Here is a 14,388-nt window from a genome sequence, read left to right as displayed (position 1 = left end):
TATTAATTACTACTTTTTAAAAAATTCTTAACAGCTGCCAGGTGCAGTGACACACGTCTGTAATCCCAGCGGCTCAGGAGGCTGAGACAGGAGGATTGGGAGTTCAAACTGAGTCTCAGCAAAAAACTAGGTGCTAAGCAACTCAGTGAGGCCCTGTCCTAAATAAAATACAAAAGAGGGTTGGGAATGTGGTTCAGCGGTCAAGTGCTCCTGAGTTTGATCCCCTTTGCCAAAAAAGAAAAAAAAAAAAAATTCTAGGAACCGATATTGGGGGTGGGGTGTCTAAATACTGTCTTTTGAATGTATCCCCCTTTTTCCCCCTGGCTGCAATATTTTTGGTCTCTCACTATTAGCATTTATTTTAATTATTGAATATGCAATGCCTAGGAATTTGCATGACACCTTTGCATAGGGGTCCTGCCAGTCCTCTCTATACAGTTCCAATTTTAGTATTTGTGCCACTGAAGTCAGCACAGAATTTTGATGTGTGTGTGGCACTGGAGATGGAACCCAAGGCCTTGTACCTGCTGGGCTGGTGCTCTATCTCTGGGCTACACTCCAGCGCAGAGTGGATTTCTTTTTAAAATGTTTATTTCTATGTGTGGTCTCTGTCTCTTCAAAATCGCTGCTTTGGTTTGATACTGTTTATTTTATTTTGTTGTGGTCTTTCAAGTTAGATGTTTTCATCACATGTCTGATTTAGGGACAGGTTTCTCATATTTAAAAATTTGGGGCTGTGTCCCAGGGCAAGGTGAAGCAATGGGGGCCATCCCTGTAGGATGACGTGGGATAATCCAAACTTCTCCATTCTCATGTCCCCCAACTCCTCCGAGACTCTTCTGTCCCCCTCCTGCAGTATGTGTGCCTGGTTGCTGGAATCACAGGAGCCAGGAAAGTCTGCACGGAGGACTCCAATACCCGCTATGTAAACTCAACCCTGCTTGTTTGAGATGGCGCCCTTGGATGTGCCTCTGCCCCCAGGAAACTCTGTGTAACCCTCTCAGAATATAAACATCTAGTCATCTCCTGGGAAACTTATTGAGCTTTTTACTTTTACAAGTGTTCACTTTTTCTTTGCATTTATGTTTGAAGCCAGTCTAAATATACTACTAGGTTGAGCTTTTAAGTAAAACATCATGTGGATGGAAGCCCTTGGTCCCTGTACTGTGAAAGTGTAGAAAGAGTCATGGGTTTGAATATGTTCACCCAAATTAAGAGACAGAAAGCTGTTCCAAGTAAATCTACCAAGGCAATTGAACTCCTTACTGCCTAGAGATCACTAGGAACTCACCAGCAGACAAAGCAGATTAGTTAGCTGTGTGTTTTTTGGCTTGCTGTAGTAGGGGGATCCTTCATGGGTGCTGGAGGGGTGTTGGAGGGGTGTTTTTGTAGGACTTGAGCATATCCTGAATGATTCTGAGTATATCTGTGGAGAACTGATGGCTAATTCTAGATTGCACTTGGGGAAACTGAAGGCCAATTCTAGGTTGTACGTGGAGGTAGTAAGTGATGGAGGCTGTGATTGGGTATTTTGGTCATTCATATCTGGAGACAGAGATGCCAAATCAGAGGTAAATTTGTCATTGGGACTCATTCCTGTGAGCACACAGAAGGGATGTTCAATTATTTTTGTAGTTTCAGAGCTGTGCACTGGCCACATGTGAATTTCACTTAAGTGTGGTTCGTCTGATTTGCAGTGTGTTGTGTGTAAAGTATATACCAGATTTCAAAGACTTGGTACAAAAAAAATAAAAATAACCTAAAATAGATTATTAATTTTTCCTACCAAGTACGCATTGATATAACATAGATATATTGGGTTATATAAAATGTATTAAAATCAACCTCAATTGTTAATTTTATTTTTTTCTGATTGTGCCTACTAGAAGGTTTATCACCTCCATAACTAGCTTGGGGCTCACATTATTATCATTACCACTTTTTAGTATTGGAAATTGAACCCACATTTAAAAATCAGAAATGCTTACCACTGAATTACTTTTCCAGCCCTTTTAATTTGCATTTTGAGACAGGCTCTTGCCAAATTTCCCAGGCTGGACTTGAACTTGTGATTCTCCTGCCTCAGCTGGAATTACAGGCTTGAGCTACTCTGCCTGGCTTATAATGAATGCGTTCTTGAGACACTGGTGATGAAAGGGCATTCTTGTTTTTATACAAGTTTAGTCTTTCTTCCAAACTAATTTTGTTTTTCACCCTGTTGAGGGCAGTATCTTCCTTACTGAGACTGCATAGCTAATATTCCACTTCTAAAATATACTCACAAACTGGGCATGTGCTCCTGTAGTCCCAGATGCTTGGGAGGCTGAGGTAGGAGGATTGCTTGAGCCCAGGAGTAGACACCTCATCTCAAACAAAACACTTGCTGGTGCTGGTGTTGACCTTCACTAGCACCTCAGAGTAACAGTACTTTGGAGGTATTTTCATTCTCCCATTAGCCAAAGCTCAGGGACTTAAATACTCTGCCCCTGGCTGCACAGCTAAAAGAAGAGCTGGGACCAGAAACCAGCTTTGCAGACTTCAGAATCCTCTTTGGACTTTTATTACCATTTGGATCTTTAATGTCCCCTGAAAAACTCCCGTGTTAGGCAATACAGGAATGCTCATAAGTGGAATGATTTGATGATGCGAGCTGTAAGCTCACTGGTGGACTAGTCCATTTGATGGATTAGTAATTTGAGCAGACTGCTGGGTGGTTACTGTAGGCAAATGGGGACTTGGCAAGAAGATGTAGGTCACTGGAGCTGTGGCCTTGGACTGTATCTTGTGCTTGGCTTTTCTCTCTCTCTCCATCCTGGCTGCCATGAACGGAGCGGCTCTCCCCCACCATGCCCTTCTTCTGCCCCGATGGTCTGCCTCAGCTCAGGAGAGCAATGGAGTTGGCTGACCATGGATTCTGAAACCATGAGCCCAAAATAAACTTTCCCTTCTCTAAGTTGTTCTTGTCAGATATTTCAGTTATAGTAATGGAAAGCTGACTGCCCTAACTATATCAGGGTGTAAAGGACTTTTAAGAGTGTTTGAGTCAGAGAATTTGATTTTTATTTCTATGTCGCTGAACACATTAGGTGGAAAAATATTTTCTTATTTCATTATTTTTAAAGAATCCCCTGTGCTTTCAATAGACTTTCATCTATTTTCAGGTTCCCATGATTGGAGAATTTAAGATACAGATTCAGACTTTTTTTTTTTTTTAAAGATTGGGTGTAGCTATGTTGCTGAAGGCTGGCCTTGAATTTGTGGGCTCAAGTGATCCTCCTGCCTCAGCCTCTCCTGTAACTGGGAATATAGGCTCCCATCTTCCATTATTGATAGAAAATCAAAGATAATGCTCCAAGTCTTGCACCTTTGAGTTTTAGAGCTTTCCAGGTAGCCCTGGACCACCTCATACAACCCGTAGCCCTGAGGCCAGTGTATTTGACTTCCAATCATATAGGTAATAAAGATGAGTTGCAGAGGAATTTGTAAAGTGTAGAAAAATCTCGAGATAGAAATTGCTCATAATTCTACTTTGGTTTGTCTTTGTTGCTTTTCTTTCAGTATTCTCTTCCCCCTCATGTACGGGAAGGTGTATGTGCATTTTAAAAAGCAAAAATGGGGCTGGGAGCAGTGGTGCATGCCAATAATTCCAGTCTCAGGAGGCTGAGGAGGAGGTTTGAAAGTTTAAGGCCCAGACTTAGTAACTCAGTGAGACTCTATCAATATAAAAAGTAAAAAGGACTGGGGATGTCGCTCAGTGGTAAAGCACTTTCTTAATATGCGTGAGGCCCCGTTCAAACCCAGTAAAACACACACACACACACACACACACATTTCAACAAGGAATTTCAGTCGGTATCTGTCTGTGTTAATTGCATGAGGCAGAGACCTGAAAATACGTTGAGCCCAGCACCCCCAGCTGTCCTATGTCTCACTTGTCCATGCTGTTTCGATTCAGTGCATGTGGCCGTGAGCACACAAAACAACTCTATTAGGTGTAATTGACATGACGCGCAGTTGACCCAATTAAAGTCCAGTTGTCCCTTGGTATCTGCTGGTGATTAGTTTCAGAGAGGACTTCACATCCACAGACTCAACCAGCTATGGAGTCAATTGATCTTAAATCAAAAAAATATTCTAGGGAACCAGGCCCAGTGGTGGCACAAGCCTATAATCCATCCCAGCAGCTCAGGAGGCTGAGGCAGGAGGATAGCAAATTCAAGGTCAGCTTCAGCAACTTAGGGAGGCCCTAAGCACCTTAGCTGGACTCTGTCTCAAGATAAAATATAAAAAGGGTTAGGGGAGTACCTCAGTGGTTAAGCACCCCTGGATTCTATTCCTGGTACCAAAAAAAAAAAAATTTTTTTCTAGTGGGGGAGGGGGGAGGGCATGAGTGAGTTTGTGCATGTACTGAATACATAAGGACTTTTTTCTTTGTCATTATTCCCCAAATGATAGTCTAACAGCTATTATATAGAATTTGCATTGCTCTAGGTATTATAAGTAGTCAAGATGATTTAAGGTATTTGGGAGGCTGTGTGTGTAGGTTACATAAAATACAGCACTCTTATAGAAGGGACTTGAGAATCTGAAGATTTTGGTATCTTGAGGTTGAGTCAGGGAGTCAACCCTGCAAATACTGAAGAATGACTGTGCATTTATTTATATTTATTCTTATCCTATAGTTATCCAATTTTAATAGTTTTTAGAAATATTTTTACCTTTTTTGGGGGGGGGTACCAGAGAGTGAACCTGGGCACTTAACCACTGAGCCACATCCCCAGCCCAATATTTTTACTTTTGACACATAGTAATTATACAAATTTATGGTGTACAGTGGGACATTTCACTCTAGGTATACAGTGTAATAACTGGATCAAGGCAATTGGCATAGCTAGCCTTGCAGACTAGGCAGGCACTTTGCCATTGAGCTAGACTCCTAGCCCGGGAGCAGTTATCTTGGGGCACTTTAAAGAAGGAAGAGTGGTGCTGATCGTCTCTTACTTAGATTTTATCTGTCCTTTTCCAGCCGCTGGTTTTTGGCTTATTTTCCTCCAAGGGTAATTAACACCAGGTTGAAGAGCAAGTTTAAGATAAGGCCAGGGAGGGTCAGATTTGATGGGTGTTCATTTTTCTGGCTCCTGATTCTCCTATTTGGATAAAAAACAAGGAAGTTAGTGGACCTATTCTGGTATATTGGCCCTTGTTCCCTCCCATGAGAGAGAGAGAGAGAGAGAGAGAGAGAGAGAAGTCCTGGTCTGTATTGTAATCATTCATCCCCACGTCCTGAAGTCCTCTCTGCATTTGGAGTCTGACACCACTTTCCCCTCAATTGCCTCTGATCTCTGTCTGCCCTCGGGTGCTTTTCAGATCCCCTTCCTCAGGGTCCAGGCCTTTCTTACTTCCTGGACATCATTCGGATTGGATGTCTGGCAGACGGGCAGGGCTGCAGTTGGCTTCCGTTGCTGTGCAGCATCTTTCAGTTCTTGGTGCCCTCACTCTGCTCCTTCCTCCAATATTTGCTCCATCGCTTCCAGTCCTTGAGTGTATTTCTCGGTATTTCCTTCCCCACTTGCTTTTTCTAAATCACCAGATCTAATCCTGGACCACCAAACCCTGCCTCTAAACCTCCAATGGTTCCTGTGGTTTTAGAATCCATACAAAGTTCTTAAAAAAGGATGAGCAAATACACTGGCTTCAGTGAGCTGTAATTCACAGAACATGTATTTGACCCACTTAAAGTATCTGTGGGTGATGGTTCCTGAGCTCTGTGCATGTTGTGCCAACAGCCCCTGAAAGGAGGAAGCTGAAGATCAAAGGCATTAAACCATCTGGCGAAGTCCTTGTGCCCAGGGCAGACCCCAGTCCCAAGCCCCAAAGCCTGTGCTCCTGAAGCCCATTCTCTGCTCCCAAGCAGCTGGCCCAAGGGACTAGGTGCTTTGGAGAACAGGGTTTCACGGCCAGAGCTCCCAGGGACTGCCAGCCTGCCTGGGAATGAGACTTCTGAGCAATTTCACAAGGCTTGTGGAATCATGAGGGGGAATATTCCTTGTCTATTTCTGCTGTGGTGCTTTCTCTTGTTGTGGTTTTCTTGATCTATGCTGCACGTGTGTGTGTGTGTGTGTGTGTGTGTGTGTGTGTATCCTTATCTATAAATATCCCCCTCCATGGGGGTAAAATACACATAGTATAAAATTTACCATCTTAATACCAGCGGCGTCAGTACATTCCCACTGTTGTGCAGGCATTCTCCAGGGCTGTTTTCATCTTGCAAAACTGAAACTCTGAACCAACCCACCAAGCAACTCCCCACTGTCCCTCCCCATAGCTCCTGGATGTCATCATTCCACCTTCCATCTCTATGGATTATTTGACTACTTTTATAGATACCTCATATATGTGAGCTCATATAATACTGCTGTCCCTTGGTGTCTGGTATCTCTAAGGTCTGATTCTAGAAACCCCCACGATACCAAAATCTTTGGCTGTGTGTAATGCTGCCGTGAACAGTCATGAGCAAGCTTTTGCATGTGGATGTGTGTCCATTCTCTTGGGTGTCCATCTAGGAGAATTGCTAGTTCAACCTGTAAATCTACGTTGAACATTCTGAGAACATACCAGATTGTTTTCCAAAGCATTTGCACCATATAACATTCGTGTTAGCTGTGTCTGAGGTTTCCAGTTTCTCTCTTCCTTGCTATTATCTTTTTGTCTTTTGTATCTGGGATTGAACCCAGGGACGCTTTATCACTAAGCCACATCCTTAGTCCTTTTTAATTTTTTTTTTTCCCTTTAATTTTGAGATGGTTGCTTAGGGCCTCACTAAGTTGCTGAGGCTGGCTTTGAACTTGTGATCCTCTTGCCCCAGCCTTTTGAGTTGCAGAGATTATAGGTGTGTGCCCCCACACTTGGCTATTGCTGTCCTTTTGATTATTGTCTTTTAGATCATCTTTCTCCCAGTGGGCGTGAAGCAGTTTTGATTTTGATTTCCCTAATGGTTGAGGATGTTCCACATCTTTTCATATGTTCACTGGTCATTTTTTTTTTTTTAATTTTCTATAGAGAAACATCTACTGTGTTCACATTTTTTTTGCCTATTTTTAAGTAGGATTGTTACAAAGTTCTTAAGATGTCCTTCTACACACTCCCCAGTGTAATATTCCTAGCCTCATTTCCAGTTCTCTCTGGCCTCCTCTCCCGACCTGGCCTGCTGAAGTAGACCTGAGCATGCCGCTCTCAGGGGGGCACTCATGATGCCCTGGTGGCCATACTCTCCACGCCTCTGCCCCTGTCTGCCCTTGATTCTGCAAACGCTGTCCACCTCAAGCCCCCGGTGGTCTGTCTCCCATACTTCCAGAGATGAGCTAAACCAGAGTATGCCCACCTAAGCCTCTGGGTTTACCCACCATTTGCCACTAAGTTCCCTGAGGCCAGGGACAAGTCTCTAATTGTGTCCTTAGATATTTAACATCATGAATATAGAGCAACATCTTGTTAAGTATTTTTTGAGGAAGCATGCAGATTTTGGAAACATTTTTTTCCTCCACCATCCACCTAATTGATGAACATCGTCCTGTATTTTTTGCTTTGGTTAGTGATGTTCTACCTCTAAAAACCCCTGATTTCACAAAAACTAACAGAGAATGGAAGTTATAACAAAGGAAAGTTGCCTGCATTGTACATGGTCCCTATGTGTAGACTTTCCTCCTGCTTATCCTGGCTGATGACTTTTCTTTGTAGATCCACTCGCAGGGGTGCTAGCTGGGCAGCCATGCAGTGCACGCTGGCCTTGATTGCTCTGAGAGGTGGAGATCAAAGGAAAGCAGTCTGCTGAGACAGTCAACAACTTGCTGCATTATCTGTTGCTCAGCCTTGTGACTTTTAACTGCCTGTTTTAAGAATCTCGAATCAGATGTGTTAGTGTCGTCATCAGTGTCATAAAAAAAAAAAGTTTAAGAGCCATGATTGGAGAGTAAAACATTCACCTTTTAAAATGCCATTTGGGGCCTAAACTTTGTGACTTGTGAAATGTTTTTCCTATCCAGATCAGTGAATTAGATATCACTTGGCCTGCGTTTTGAATTTGGACTTACAGAAAGGCAGGTGCTGGTGATAGAGGTATGGAAGGTTGAAATCAATGGAGGTATGGAGTCACAGCCACATGCTGTCCACATCAGCTGGTGCTGAGGAGTGATTGAGGAAGGAGGCTTCCCAGGTTTCTGAGAAAGGGTTCATTTAGTGAAGAACACTAATGCAACCTCCAGAGACTTCTTTTTCATGAGCTGTTCAGCCAGGACACTTCCAGGCTGGGATGGGGGTATGGGTGTTGGGAGGAGAGAAACTGCTGTTCTGCCCTCTGTCCCCTCTCCAATGGAAAATGCAGGGGGACCATTAGCCCAGCAGCATTTCAGACACCAGATTCTCATTACAGCTGAAGCTACTTGAGAACTCAAGTTGAGGATCCTCTAGGGAAGACAAAAGGTTAGGAAGCAGCCCCCAGACAACCTCTTACTACATCAGAAAAAGGCCCATTGCGCTCTACACACATGTAAATTTACAGCCGAGTCGGGTGTTTGCGGGAATAAAAGACGGAAGTCACGTTTTGGGGAGAGACTGAAGCTAATTTCTGATGGCCGGCAACGAAGTGGCCCTCATTTTGCTCACTCTAGGCCTGGATGTGGTGCATATCGCCGCCTGGTGACTACAGGAGCAATTACGGGCCAAGACCCCGCCTCTGGCCTGGGCTTCCTCTTTCCCTGGATTCTCTGGCTCTCGAGTGGTTGCTGTGTCCACTCTGGCCCAATGCGGAGGCCGCCCACCCTCCTGGCTGAAGCAGTAATGAACGTGATCTTCACGGTCTGAAGAAAAGAGCAATAGTAAAACTTTTCTCTTTGTTTGCTTAGGGGAAGAGCCAAGGCTAATGGGGTCAGACAGGCAAGGCATGAAGTGATAAATAGGAAAAAGATGAAAAGAAGGGGGAAACGCAGGGGACCTAATGGATCTACCCTGACAATCCTGGCATACAAAACCGTTTGAAAAAGTGTGATAAATTGTCATTTATCACTTTATGTAGAACAAATCTGCAGCTTCATTGAAAAAGTGTTGAAGAATTCTAGAGCTGCCTGAATGTCTTATTTTTAAAAAACACAACTTAATATTCTGTCTCTTTCTGTGCTGAAGATAAACCTTAGGGCCTGGGTACATGCTAGACCAGCATTCTAAACTACTGACCTATGTCCCAGCAGACCCCACTTCACCAAATTTCTGAAAAAAAAAATCATTATTATTATTTTTGGGGACCTGGGATTGAATCCAGGGAACCTAACTACTGAGCCACATCCACAGCCCTTTTTAAATTGTTTGAGACAGAGTCTTGCTAAGTTTCTGAGGCTGGTCTTGAACTTGTGACCCTCCAGCCTCAGCCTCCTGAGCACCTGGACTTTACAGGCGTGTACCTCTATGCCGGCCTGAATTTTTAGTTCTGCTTGATTTTCTTGCTAGTGGGCTTGTTCAGTAGAAGCATGATAATGTCTATATATTGGACTAGAGCATAGTTTGATCTAAATATTTAGCCAGTTTGTACCATTAAAAAAAAGACCTAATGCTTAAGTATTTCTGCTTTTAAAAAGTTGCCTTGATCAAATGTTGAAGACAACGTTTGCTTTGTAACAGCCTTTTTCAAAGCGTCCGGGAAACAGGACTACTGAGATTTGCCAACCCTCAGATCAGGACAGCATTTGGGTGCCTATATGAGAAACAGATAGTGAAATATAAAATACCATAGGAGTGAAAAGGGGAGCAGTGTTTTGCACCTCATCAGCCATAGAATAAATGGAAGGATGCAGAACACAGTATTAAAAATTGAAGGAGACTTTAGTATCTGTGAGGTTGTTTCCTTTACCTAATCTTAAAAGTTGAGATGAGCAAGTCAGCCAGGGATGAAGTAACCATTTAGATCAAAAGCTGCTCTCCGGGTCGCTGTCATCCCCTCGTCTTCCAAGCCCTCGGTGGGTGTCTGTGGAGCCAGCTGACCACTAAGAGGACCAGCCCAGGGAAGGGTTCTCTCCTGTAGGGTGGACACGTGACTCCCGCGGCTGGGCCAAGTCTGGGGAGAGGTGCTGCGCTCTCGGGAGGCGGGGTGTGGGGGGCGAGGCGGGGTGGTGGGCGTGGCCCGCCTATAATTAGCGGGGAAGTGCCCTCGCGGGTCGATTTGCGCTGCGGCTCCGAGGACACCTCGGGCCCCTTTGGAGCTCTGTGGTGGCTGGCTCTTGGTTCCGATCACACCTAGACCTTGGCGGGTTGGTAGGAAGGAGACTGAGCAGAGCCAGCTGCCCAGGAGGGCAAGGACTGGCCCACTGATTGGCCTCTGGACTTGTGCTATTAAAATATGCTGGGGACCATTACGATCACAGGTAAGACAGGAGCCAGACCCTGGGCGACCGGCCTGGGGCGAGAACCGTGCTTTCTTCCCTCTGCCCTGCATTTGGGTGGGCACCCTGGGAGGCCAGCGCGCCTTTCTGTCCGTGCGCCTTTTCATCCGGAGCTTCTTTTTTATCTTTGCCAAAGCAGAAATCTTCCAGAAGGCGCTCCGGGGAGCGTGTATTTTCCGTTCAGGTTGTGGAGTAGCCTTTCCCTTGGTCGGGGGCTCCTGCGGGGCCATGGGGACAGGAACTGCAGCAGCCAGCAGAATAGAAAATACCAGATTTGTGCGAATTTGAAAATCAGGCGTGAAAGCTTGATCTTTCGCAGTATTCACGAACCAAAAAAAAAAAAAAAAAGTCCTGCTTTTTGAGAAACTGCAAGTGTTTGGCCTTTTGACTTGCTTATTAGGAACTTTGAAGAAAGGTACACTTGGTGGTTTAGGAGGCTGAAGTTTGAGCTCTGGTTTAAGGGTGGTCATCTAAAGTATGTATGTATATATGAACTTTTGGCAGTACTGCAGATTGAACCCGGAGCCTCTCCATGTTAGGCAAGTGCTCTACTACTGAGCATAAAGTATCCAAGCCTTCAGTGATGGTATGTTTAATAAAGCTATATTTACTATAAACTTACCCATTTGAGCATTAGTAAAAAAGTTAAAATGTATTTTTCTTAGCTTATTTTCTAGGAATCTGGCAATATGAAGTATAATATTTAATTCCTACATCTAGAAAATAAGTTACCTACATCAAACTTTTAGAATATACTTATAGCTCCTCTAATTTGGCATTTGATTATCTTGATGCAATTGTAGGGTGGCCTGGCTTCTTTGGGAGCCTGCACATTTTTTTCTTCCTCACTCCCTCTTCCCCTCATCAAAAAAATTCAACTCCATTTGCTAATCTAGATTGATCAGAGAGCTCTTATTTAAATATTTGAGATCAGTGCTGCCAGATCTATGTGTTTTCTTAAAAGCACAGTATAGACTTTCTAGGAGTTAAATGTTTTCTCAATCTAACTACTTTGGCAAAGCCTTGTTGTCTTGTGGAATTTTAAATCAATGTGAAAGTTTAGCAAAACTAAAAATATCTCTCACTTCCTATAGATTAGCTTGTTTACTTTGAGATTTCCTTCATATTCCTTACCCCAACTTAACTTGATTACTTTACTACCAGTTACCAGTACGAACATTTATGTGATATACGTAAGAGATTATTATTAGACAAAGTGAAAAAATGAAAAACAGAAGATTCATGATTTTCCCAAGTCATTAATTTTTCCATGTTTGAAGTTTGCAAATATCCAGTGCTAGTAGAGGCCACCTGTGGTGTGTCTTATGGGAGTCATAGAGGAGCAAGGGACTTCTGAGTTCTCACTTTTTGGGACACTTTTCGTATACAAGATGTTTATTATACTCACTGTTTAATTATAGTTTGTCACATGTCCAGCTTCTTGTGGGAAAGGAAGGTGGTAATTAATAGTTAATAAACTTGTGGCACTGGAGGGAGCTTTTAACAATGGATTCAGATAATAATGATGGAATAATCAATGAACAGGAAGATTTGGAAGGATTATCTGATTTTTAAGATAATCTTAAGTGGTTGGGCCTATTCTGAATTTTTTTGCTGTTGTTGGTGCTAGAATTGAACCCGGGGATACGTTACTACTGAGCCACATTCCCAGCCCTTTTTAGTTTTTGAGCCAGGGTCTCACTAATTTGCAGAAGTTGGCCTTGAATTTGGTAGTCCTCCTGCCTCAGCCAACCAAATTGAATTGCTGGGATTATAGATATGTGCCACCATGCCCTGGTGAATTTTATTTTTATTGCAATGTGGATATGGAGGATATGGCAAACTGTGCAAAATTTAACAGCAAGTAGACATTTCATGGTGGAAAAGGTAAGGAAAAAAAAAAAAAAGCAGGGTGTTGGTGTTTCTGTCTCTCTCTCTTTTCTCTCTGCAAGTTATCCTGACAAGGAAAATTTGTAATCAGTCTTTTCTTTTTGGTTCTGAGGATTGAACTCAGGAGCGCTTAACTGCTGGGCCACATCCCCAGCTCTTCTTTAATTCCTTAGAAACAGGGCCTTGCTAAGTTACTGAGGCTGGCTTTGAACCTGCAATCCTCCTGCCTCAGCCGCCCAATCTACTGGGATTGTAGACATGTGCCACTTTGCCTGGCTGTAATCAGCCTTTGAATAGTTGGTCAGAATCATGAAAAGCAATGAAGATTTTAAAACCTGGTGTAGGATGCATTAAATATTCCAAGCTCTCATTCTCTGTGGAGTTACTCTTTTAAATAAAGGAGAAGAAAGTTCCTGGAGTCCTCTTCAGTACTATGGAACTTGAGGAGGCGGTGTCCAAGCTTCACAGTTGATTAACAGGACAGATAGTGCTTTTGTAGGAACTACTGAAGAATGAGTTTTCTTTTCTGAAGGGAGGGAAAAAAACTATCTCTGAGTAGTAACCATTATCATTTCTCTCTGTTTCAAACAAACAACTGAAACTATGCAGCAGAACTTGAATTATGCAATGATGGATTATTCACGTTGCATGCTGCCATTCCTGAGGTCTCCTTTCCCTTGTGTCCCATTAGCAATAACAGCCTAGAAACTAGAGCATAGTGATTTGACACAGTGATGAGAGAGGTCCCCTTCCTTATTCACACACCAAGCATGCCAGCAAAATACTTTGGAATTAGGAAAATATCTTTTCTGTTTTCCTTAACTCATAAATTTTATTTAGATTTGCAGATATTACTGTTACTTGGTGAACTTTGCAAAGGTATTGTAAGAAGGTAGGGCCGCTCCTCCACCCCCCTCAATACTGGGGATTGAACCCCAGGTGTGCTGCACTGCTGAGCTATATCCCCAAAGCCTTTTTAAATCTTATTTTGAGACAGAGCCTTGCTAAATTGCCCAGGCTGGCCTCCAACTTTTGACCTTCCTGCCTCAGCCTCCTGAGTCACTGAGATCACAGGCCTGTGCCATAGCACTCAGACAATATTATTCTTTATCACTACAGTAAGCTGGGGAAAACAGAATCCTCTAATATTCATGCATATTTTTGAGTATTTATAATGCATGCACCTACCTATGCAAATTGTTTTACAAGAGAAAAAGAAAAAAAACAAAAAACAAAACAAAAAGCCTGCATGTGGCTGTTGATAATCTGCTGTGGATACAGAGTAGTTGTCCAGAGATTTGGGAGAAATGAAATCGGTACCTTTGCAACTGCTAAGATCAATGACCATGCCTATTGAGTGCACAGGTATGTTCAGTACTTTGTGCACATCATAACTTATTCCTCACATTAATCCTGCAAAAAGTGGTTGTTTAACCCCCTTCTTATCATAAAAATAGATTTCTCATGGTTTGGTAATTTATCCAAAGCTTCATAGCGACTAAGAAGTGTATCTGTAGAGTACCTTGTAAAAATTTGACCTTTTTTCTCATTTTATAGAAGATGCTAATAATTGTTTAGTGACACCCACAATTATTCAAGCCTGTCCAGACACGAAATGTGAAGGTCAAGACCAGGAACAATGATGATGTCACCTGTCAGCTCCTGTACAGGGTTTTACTTCTCTGAGTTTGAATCCCAGTGAAGCATCTCCCCTTGGAGATTCTGTGGCTTAATGAGCTTTAGGACAAGGGGGGTTGGGTGTGTTAGGATAAGGGGTGGATTTAGAATGCAGGGAATTCCTGGAAAAATTCCAGGACAATGCTACAAGTTGTGGGGGAAAGTTAACCAGTTCCAGATGTCATAGTAAGCCATCGTAATGTGCCTGGGGACCGAGAACCCTGGTTATTCTAAACCTAAAAAAATGAATGTTGTAGCTTTTGTAATATTGCACTTTTATTTCTCTGCTAAAAATGATGTGTCACTGAAACCCAACAGCAAAGTTCAGATTATAACATTAAAAAATTTTTAATATTTAATTGGACACATTCCCTAATGTTTTAAGTATCTAAAG

The 14,388-nt window shown here is 42.9% G+C and overlaps 1 protein-coding gene and 1 non-coding gene across 3 annotated transcripts in view; one reads left to right on the top strand and one right to left on the bottom strand.

Annotated features, from left to right (window-relative positions):
- Nucleotides 1-14,388, top strand: part of Akap12 (A-kinase anchoring protein 12) — an 88,568-nt gene that overhangs the window by 57,560 nt on the left and 16,620 nt on the right. The window contains exon 1 of one of the 2 annotated variants that reach the window (XM_076858131.2): nt 10,220-10,409. The exons of the other annotated variant lie outside the window; for it this stretch is intronic. Coding sequence (XP_076714246.2) covers nt 10,385-10,409 — 25 coding nt within the window. The 5' untranslated portion in view covers nt 10,220-10,384. Of the gene's footprint in view, nt 1-10,219; nt 10,410-14,388 lie in introns of those variants that run through there. 2 annotated transcript variants of the gene reach the window in all.
- On the bottom strand, nt 369-474 carry LOC143402656 (U6 spliceosomal RNA). Its single transcript, XR_013091732.1, has one exon. It is a non-coding gene; the product is annotated as a U6 spliceosomal RNA (small nuclear RNA).

This window comes from Callospermophilus lateralis, chromosome 6 (assembly GCF_048772815.1).
Source record: "Callospermophilus lateralis isolate mCalLat2 chromosome 6, mCalLat2.hap1, whole genome shotgun sequence".
Classification (NCBI taxonomy): Eukaryota; Metazoa; Chordata; class Mammalia; order Rodentia; family Sciuridae; genus Callospermophilus; species Callospermophilus lateralis.
The sequence above is the reverse complement of the archived record's forward strand: the minus strand, read 5'-3'. Positions and strand labels throughout refer to the sequence as shown.